The 9,869-nt window shown below is 37.8% G+C and overlaps 1 protein-coding gene across 1 annotated transcript in view; it reads left to right on the top strand.

Moving 5' to 3' along the window:
* LOC101851210 (serum paraoxonase/arylesterase 2) overlaps window positions 1-9,869 on the top strand; it is a gene marked incomplete in the record, with an annotated part of 38,583 nt that overhangs the window by 27,535 nt on the left and 1,179 nt on the right. Inside the window, 2 exon segments of the mRNA XM_035971295.1 lie at window positions 3,430-3,917; window positions 8,738-8,816. Of these exon segments, the coding sequence (XP_035827188.1) occupies window positions 3,430-3,917; window positions 8,738-8,816 (567 nt within the window).

A 9,869-nucleotide genomic window follows, 5' to 3' on the forward strand; every position in this document is an offset into this window, starting at 1 on the left:
AAGTGAGATGGCTCAAATAAAGAGTAATCTTTAAAATGGCGGCAGGAGATCAATGCGCAAGCCTCAATCGTTCTGAGATCACTATCTTGATTTGATCCTCTCGCAGTAGAAAGGGTATAAAACACAAAAATAATGTAAGCTCAACAGCTAACACGTGAGGTAAGGGTTTGTATTGGGACATTTTTTGTTCTTAGCTGATTTCGATTTTTTTAAACCTTCCGAGAGACATAAAACGGGCAGCTGTTCGTGGTCTAGAGGTTACGGTGTTCACCTCTCATTCACTCATTCAATTGGTCCCGGGTTCGAAACCTGACAGTGACAGAAATTTTTCTTCTATATAATTGTCTCCTTTCACTTCCTTTCTTGCTCACTAATCCTGTTCTGTTGTCTGCTTACGTCTCCACTTTTTGCACCCTCCCACCTCCCTCTTGCCCCCTCCTCTGGGCTCTTGACTCTTTCTAAAGCCTTTCTGCTGCTACTTCTTGGTTCCTCCTTACTACTGTCTTTCACCCACACCCCTGACTTTATGGTAGGTGAGATCTAACACTTTGCCTTCTCGGATAAGGACAAAAAAGTCGGGGGTACTGTATGCAATTTGCGCCTGTTAAAGATCACCTGGTTGTCCTAAACTCGATAAGAGTAAACTCCGTCCGCCTCACGGGCAAAACTCAAAATTCCTACCAAAATGCTAAACGATTAAAGTGTCCCGCACGCTCATATGACCTTATGCAATTTGCGATCGCCGTGAAACACATACAATGCTGAAGTTTACTCTTTGAGATTGTAGTGGACACATATTAATTATGTCCTATCAGCAGCAGACTAAAGGCAATGTTGAGGCAGTTTATTGAACCGTCATACACACGTCAAAAACAGTAATTTGCATATTTCAAAGCAATGATGTTTTTGCCTGACTCTTTAAATTTTCAGATCAAGAAAATAGAACCGAAACTACTGTATTAATAATAAAGTTATTTTTATATTGCAAGGTGCAACAAAACAGTTGAGCCTTCAAGTGTGGTCCAATGACCAGAACATGGGCACAGAATGATCTAAAGTTGAGCGATATAATACACTGAAGTTAGCATAATTTGGACTTCAGTGTAGGTTAAGTATGCTCAAACAAAACTAATGTGAACGTGTTTTGGCAAGCTTTGTATTTCTAGAAACATCTCAATGAACATCAAAATGAAAGTCCTGAAATGGTATGTTTGGCCAACCCTTCAAAATGGCTGTGAATGCTGGACAATCACTAAAGACTGAAAATAAGATAGAAGCAACAGAAATGTGGTTTCTTAGGAGAATGCTAAGAGTATCATGGAAGGGAAAGAAATCAAATGAGGTAGTGCTTGATGAAGCTCACGTGGGACGCTCAATGTTAAAAACAATCAGGAAACGACAAATGCACTTTTTGGGGCACCTGAATAGACACAAGGGTCTTGAATATCTAGCTCTCACTGGCAAAATTGAGGGCAAGCAAGGTAGGGGTAGGCCCAGAACAACATACTTAGGGAACCTAAACAAATGAGTGAAAGGGAAAGGTCAGGGAAACGTAGCTTTTTGAGAGCATCCGAGCAAAGGAATGAATGGAAAACCATGATCGCCGATGTCTGTCGCAGATCTGGCACTGGATGATTATGATGATGTGTTTCTTGACTTAACAAATGTGTGTGTGTGTGTGTGTGTGTGTGTGTGTGTGTGTGTGTGTGTGTGTGTGTGTGTGTGTGTGTGTGTGCCTTAAGAAAGGTACCGGCAGAAGAGACATATTTGCTCGAACAGAGTTACAGGACAATAAAGGTACAAAATCGATTTTAAACAAAAAGATTGATTTTCATTTTAAAAGTTATTCTTTATCAATTTATCTACTGAAACTTTCAAAACTGTTTTTTTCTCCATAACTTTGTTTCCACACCCGACCTGACAATTTTATTATCAAAGTGACTATTCCCAGTGACACTGGGGATAGGTACAGAAACTATTCCCAGTGACAACAGAACTCTTTTGCATTTAAAAAAATAGCCTTTGAATTTTCACGTTGAACTTCGAAACAAAATTGCGATGCAGATGGAAGTGGGCACGAAGTTCTCCTCCTTCAAAGAGTTTGAAGAGAAATTTGCAGCTTTTCAAAAGATCAAGATTCTAGGCCTAGATTCTATTCAAACGTGTACTGTAGACTCTCTTCTCACTTCAGTTCAGTACTTTTGTTCTCTTCTCTTACTTGGGCCAAGACTTGATAATAGCCTAGAACTAGATTCTAGATCTAGATCTAGAAGAAAGAAGAATTGGAAAGGTTTTCCCTGTCCTGTACCGTGGTCTCCAAAATCAGTATTAGTATTAGGCTAGATCTAGATCAACATTTACATCCAGATCTAAATTACGACTGAATAACAAGCAAGCATAGAATGATCATTTCTTTCTTTGAAAAAAAACAAAAACATCTTCCACTCACACCATAATTTACTTTAGTTTAGTTAGGTCTATAATCTAGATCTAGATCTAGATCTACATTAGATAAAAGAATCTAGTCTAGTATTTAGTAACCCATCATTATCATGCCCATGTAGATCAATGTGGGAACAATAGATCTAATGGGCCCGTACGTCTGTTCTCAGTGTCACTGGAAATAGTTTCTTGGCCTATTCCCAGTGACACTGGGAACAATTCTGGCCTAGGCCTATAGCCAGTGGTTTCGGGGCCTATTACTGGGAATAGTTTCTGGGCCTATCCCCAGTGTCACTTGTAGTGCTTTCCTTTTATTATTTGACCAGATCTCACAAAGTACTAACGCTATCTTAGAAATTTAAAAAGCGAATTGTACAGATATTATCTGTGTGCAAGAAAAAAATTATAAAGTGGCATTCTTCAAAATGTTTCATTCGCACCTTTAACCAGGAAAAAACGCAGAAAAATAATTTTTAAAATTACTCTCTTTTCAATATGAAACAAATGATATTGAAAACGGCATGTTTTTAGAGCAGTAATCTCGACATAGTACGATACACCTACACATATTGAACGAATACACACATGAATGCACACTTTCACAAACACACACATACAAACATGAATGAACAAACACAAAGACACACACAGACACAGACGTATATTATTATATTGTGTGCTTTGTGTTCATGTTTGTGCATATTGTGCATATCATTATATGTGTGTGTATGTGTGTGTGTGTATGTGTGTGTGCGTGTGTGTGTGTATGTGTGTGTGTGTGCGTGTGTGTGTGTGTGTGTGTGTGTGTGTGTGTGTGTGTGTGTGTGTGTGTGTGTGTGTGCGTGCGTGCGTGCGTGTGTGTGTGAATGTGTATGTAAATGCGTTTTTCTGTGCATGTGTACTTGATGATTATCATACTTATAAAAGAATAAAAAGTAGTGTACGTCTATAGCCATTTCTTGATCTATTTTATTCATACTCCTGCAGGAATTTTATTTCAAGCACCGGGAAAATGGCGGTATCTTCTTTGTGAATTTGACGGCACCTAACGTTGAAGCCAAAGAAGTACAGATACTGGAGAGTGCAAGCTTCCAGTTGGCAAACTTCTTCCCACATGGACTCGACGTGGTGGAGAATAAAGAGAGCGGTAGACACGTGATTTTTGTTGTGAATCACGTGATTGGGTCGCGAGACCGCATAGAAAAATTTCGGTATCTCCCCAAAACGTCACAGCTTGAACATCTGGCGTCCTTCTCTGGGAAAGAATTGGGTTTGTGTAATGACGTGGCCGCCCTTAGCAAAGATGCGTTCTACGTCACCAACAGTATGTACAGCAACGGTCTCCCGTGGTCAATCCTTGAAGGTCTGTCTTTCATCAAGAAAGGTAGCATCGTCTTTAACGACGGCTCGGGATTTTCGGAAGTTGTCTCAAATATAAGACTCCCGAACGGAATTACGATTTCAAAAGACGAAAGGTAGGTTCAATGAAACATGGAAGAGGGGCAAAAGTTGTGATGACTCCAAATACGTCTCCAAAATTATAACCGACACTTCCACAGCAAAAGTATGTTTAAAAGATTAAATTACAAATATCACTACACGCCCAAACGTGGGCATTTCCTGGAAACCCCGTCCACTCTATATTCTTACGAAAAAAATTGGTTGTCGTGAGAATATTATTATTATATTCTTAAAATGCACAGGATCCCTCACTATTCTGTATGATGAAAGACGAAACTGAGTTTTGTTCATACTTTTGTTAGCCCCTTAGTTGACAGGAAAAAGAACCAGCGTTGTTTTATCATAATGTGATGTGATGGGTTACTTTTGACCCCCCAAAAAGGAGTTAAACCACTCTTTTTCTCCAGGGTATAAATAAAGTTACGCGATAAAACGCAAAGAACGCTGTTTCCGAAGTTTGAAGCTCGTGAAGAACAGAAATCCTCATTTTTCTCAAAACTCGAAAAATTGGCATGTCCCGTTTTGTCACAAAACTGTTTAAATGTTCTCTTCAATCCTCATTTATTTAGCTATTTGCGTTCACGCACTCCCTCTGCGAGATCAAAGCACAGTTTGTACTGTTGGCCTTGGGGCTTGGAGACGAATATATGTGTCACTACGTGGTCAAATCAGGCGCTCGTAAAAATACTGAAATCGAAGAAACTGGTATTTTCCCGTCCGCTGGGCAATTCTTTTTTTTGTTGTTGTTGGTTATTTTGTTGTTTTGTTATTTTTTCTCTTGTCTCAACACCTTTTATATCCATTTTAAAAACTCATTTCTCTGTAGATTTTACTGAAAAAGTTGGCCAGAGACACAATGAATTGCAAATGTGCTGTTTCCAAGGACCCTCAAGCTTTGGAATTCACCAAACCTTTCTTGCTATTTTTACCCCTGACACCAGGTGAACCCCACTTCCTTCAATCATAAACATATCAACTTCTATTGGATATAGATGCGTACAGTTTCAACCAAATCTAGAAAGGTGAACCAACTGAAAGATTAGGCCCAAAACTCCATTTTCCCAAAATTGACGAGCACTTTATCCCCCCGCGTCGCGACACACATCTCTCGCAAATCCTCCTAACGTACAACAGGAAACCTAATGTTGTAATAAAAAGTGAGCGCAAATCTGAAATGTATCCCATCGACAAACCATCTAGAGCTAGCCCAATCCGCGAGACACTGTCCTATCACATTGAGTAAGTTTGGAATTACATGGTTATGGCAAATTGCTGAATGAAATGAAGTTTAGATGATGTATTATCTTTACTATGTTTCTGTTCTTTTCGATTATAAAGAAAAACCAAGTCGTCATCAATTTTGCAACTTCCTGGAAAAAACAGTTCTGAAATGAATAAGGAGTTGAATATTAAAATTGAGTGACGAAGTAGCAGCCAGAAGTAACCTTTAACTCGTCTCTTTGGGACAAAAATTAATGTCATTTATTGATTGCTCATAATGCGATGAAGAACAGATTGTACAGCTTGCCACTGGTGGGTCCCTCTTTTTTCCCTTCTGTTGTTTCCATCCCCCTGTTTTACTTTTCTCCTGTTCTAAAAAGTCATTATTATGCCGATACAATCGAAAGAAATTGATGTGAAGACGTTTTTATGGCTTTTATTGTTGGGGGGTCCATTTCTCAAAACTGAAACTTCAGGGGTCTGGAATGTTCGTGCAGCTACGTGTAGAGATAATCGTAGAAGTCTATCAAGATCTGGCTGCGACCTTGACATCAGGAGTAGTTGTTAACTTCAAAAGATCTATTATATGTTCAGTTAAAACTGACAGTTGTCCGTCCTCTTTTGTGAAAAGAACATGAATTTACTACATGATACAATCTTGTGGTAAACAATTTTTAAAAAAAAATCTTTTTGTGGTCTTTAAAATTTCTTGGTTAAAAAAAAGGAACTACCCGCACGTAAATAATGTTTCACAATTTTAACACGCTGGTTCCGAATTTGACATTATTTTTAAGATAGGGCGTAGTTTTCAGTATGTTTTAATTTAAATGAATTTCTATCGTCTGTAGGCTGTCTACCGGCGTAGAAGGCCGTCCGGCGGGGTCAGATGCGGAAAGAAAATATTAATGTCAGGCTGTACCAAATTTTTTTTGCGCCTGCCACTAGCGATAAAATGTAATGTGTGTGTGCCTGGAGAAAGGTTCCACTTGTCTGAAATTTTGAATATTAAAAAAGCCACATTCTTGTACACATTCAATGCTTAACACGCCGACTTTTAATGTTTAAAGGTATCTTGAGTAATGTTATAGATATACGAAATACTACGTTTGGAGAAAAACGGCTTTAATCCTAGTATGTTGACTCAATTTCTAGCACATTTTAACTTTTGGTGAATACAGCAAATTATTGCAAAAATATTTAATAAAAAACATTTAGACTTATAATGTTGCAAAATACTTTCAACATATTATTATTAAGAAATGTTTTAACGCTTGTTTTCTGATTGAACTACATTTTTGACTAGGTACTACTTCTTTTTGGCCTTTTCACTCCATTGCTCAAACAAAGCTTTGCCAACTACTGATACCTTTCTCTACGCACACACACATATTATCGTTTATAAACCTATGCAAGAATGCCCCCCCCCCCCGTCGTAAAAGTAATATCAAAATCAGAACTAGTGTACCAAATCTTAACAAAATTATGATTCTCGAGGGACTCGTTTTCTTGCTAGGTTTTAAAAATCACAAAAACACCGAAGTATTTCTACCAATATTGTATCATCTAGCATTTTCTTATTACAAAGAATGAGTAGAATTGTTAGTATAAGCAGGGCGTGTAATAGGCTTTTAAGAGACTTTGTTTTATATATAAATAAAAGAAATTAAATATGTATATAATGTTTTAAACGCTCCAGAGTGGACACTTAGGCAGGAAATATCGGTACTGTCATGTCGAAAAACCAAATGTCTTTAAAAAACCCACTAAAAACAGTATACCGATTTTTTTAACCCTTGAACAAATTGTAGACAACTGTACTTAATCGTGTTTGCGAATAATTTATTTTTTTACCTTCATAGATAACCAAATTACACGTGCACTAAACTAATGTCATACGAAGGGTTATGATATCCTAAAAAATAAAAATGTTAGGGGAATACTGAGCTAAGGGAACGTTTGTGATTTTTTTAAACCTTCAGAAATCAACAAAGTAAAAATAATAGCGCCTTTACTAGTGGCATAAGAAGGGTCAGGATACCCTGAAGTTTTAAAATATTCCTTGAGCACAGAGCTAAAGTAATTTAACCACGTGCATTACGAATTAGACTACAGAGTCATATCAAATGATTTCATTAAATAATTAATTTCTAGTCCGTGATTTTGAAACTGGAATGCCACTCTTCCCTTAATAATATGTGTTTTAATTTTTTTGCTGCTGCTGTTATTGTTGTTGTTGTTGTGTTGTTGTAGTTGTTGAATGGCGAATTTAAAGGACTAAACTCTGCCATAGAGCCATAGACTTGAATTATTCCAGACCGTGCACTGCCACAGCTTCTGCTCTTTTCTCTCTATAAAAACATGGCGTTAGTGGCTAAGTGGTTAGGGGCTAAGACTCGCAACCGTAAGGTCGTGGGTTCGAATCTCGTCAGGGTCCCGACTTTGTATGCTTCGGAAAGGAACTTTACATGAATTTTCCTTACTTCACCCAGGTGGGAATGAGTACCCAGCTATAATAGACAGTGAACGATCTTGTCAGTTTGTTAGTGTTTGAGCGCTTAATCAGCTGCTTGCACTTTATGCTTTCCGGGAAGCTGAGAATATTTCTGAGTGTTCTATGGTCTGCTGCTGGGGCACTATCAGTAATGAACTACTCGTAGAGTGTAAAGCGCTAGAGCTTGCTGTCGAGTGGGGAAATGCGCTATATAAATTATATTATTATTACTATTGTTATTATCATTATTATTATTATTATTATTATTATTATTATTATTATTATTATTATTATTATTATTATTATTATTATTATTATTATTAAAACTTCATTGCGTGGTGCGAACCAGGGGCATCCAAATGAAGGCAAATGAAGGGATAAGCACCGGTCTCACCATAATTGAATGCACGCGCAATCTCCCATTCCTGACCCCAAAAGTGCTTCATTAATTTGGTTACAATTAGTCGCTACCTTAGATTTTTTTAGTTTTATCTGACTTTTTTGGCCGTTCTGAGTTGCTAAAACCATGATGTCAGAAAACCAAACATGTTATATCAAAATCGTAATGTTATTTTTGGGTCTGTATCTAAATATTCGAAGAATTGCATTCCGAAAAGCTTGACATGATGTGAAACTTATAATTTTTAGCGTCAAATTTCCCAGGTACAAAGTAGATAGAACTTTGTGATTCTAGGGTAGCGAAGTGTCAAATTGAGCGCTCCACAGTGAACCGAAATCACGTCAGAGTATACAGTCTAGGTTATTAAACTACACATCTATGGACTCAGCACAACAGGCATCTTATTTTCTCAAGAGTGAGATTAACCCTTTGAACCCTAGTTTCCTGGGCCTTAAATGGGCTACACCCGAGCTCCTGAGTAATTTAACTGATTTTCTTTAGAGGTATCCCTTTCTACAACTCATTTTAGTGTTGATCTTATCTATTCGTCTCATTTTTTGTTCTTGTTGAAATACATGTATTACTATGCTTGTGTATATTGGTATATGCTGCTGTTTCGTATTTGTGTTCTATTTCGGTATTCCAGAGCATTTGCTTTAGTAGCGATATTTTGGTACAGGGGGTTCAATTAAAAGGGTTATTGAAGTCTCTTTGTTCTACAGCTTTGTTTACGTGGCTATGGACAATGACCTGTACGTGTATCAGAGGGCAAAGGATAACAAGCTGACCTTGATACAGGAGGTAAATACACTATTTGTGAACGTGACGACCGATAAAACTAGAACAGGGATGAAGAGAGGGATATGTTGCTAGTAGTAGTAGTAGAAGAAGAAGAGAAGAACGTGCATGTGATTATACCGACTTCGTGTTTTAAAGGTGTACGTTCACTAATGTGTGTCACTCACGTGTAATAATTAATGTAGCTGTTAGAATAAGGACATTAGCAGACAAGTAAGGGCAAATCGAGACAGAAGAAACGCGACATGATACAAATCACTCAGAAGGCGCTTCCCATTCTTCTTTCGTTCCATTCTTCTACCGTCCCAATTTCCATTTGTCCCAGAACTGTTTTTAGGCAAAGCCCCTTTGGTGCGTAAGATCTCTATTTGTTATCTATTTGTCATTGTTCTTTCCCACCTCCCTCTCTCACCTCTCACCCTATTTCTCCCACCCACCCCCTTTTTTTACAACAATTCTCTTTCATTGCTTTTGCTCTCGGCTTAAAACAAATACGTCGGTACCTCAGAATTATAAAGGTCTATCTACTCAGTACCTAGTTTTGAGAAATGTGACGGAAAAAATTTTGGTTTTCACAATGTGTCAAGAATTTTCGAATGCAATTCTTTGAATATCTTGATGATGACACAGAATAATCTGACGATTTTAATAGAGCCTTTGATTTCTGATCTCTTAGAAATTCAAGACAGCCAAAAATGTCAGATAGAACTTTGTAATTCTGAGGTAGCGATGTGTGTAAGTGTATTTGTGTGTGTGTGTGTGTGTGTGTGTGTGTGTGTGTGTGTGTGTGTGTGTGCGTGTGTGTATATGCACGCGCGTGCGTGCGTACGAATGTGTCAATGAATGTCTGTTTATTTGTTTTAGTGTGGGTTTAAGTTTTTTGTACGTTTGTTTTAGTGTATAGGTGTTCATGGGCGAGTAGGTGCGTTTTTTGTTAGTGCTTTTTTGTTATGTATTTGACTTGTATTTGTGTGGGTTGATATTTGGTGTATACTTGTTTCCGTGCAACCGTGCTTGTATGTTTGCGTGTTGGCGTGTTTGTGTCTTTGTGTGTTT

This window comes from Aplysia californica, unplaced genomic scaffold, assembly GCF_000002075.1.
Source record: "Aplysia californica isolate F4 #8 unplaced genomic scaffold, AplCal3.0 scaffold00413, whole genome shotgun sequence".
Classification (NCBI taxonomy): Eukaryota; Metazoa; Mollusca; class Gastropoda; order Aplysiida; family Aplysiidae; genus Aplysia; species Aplysia californica.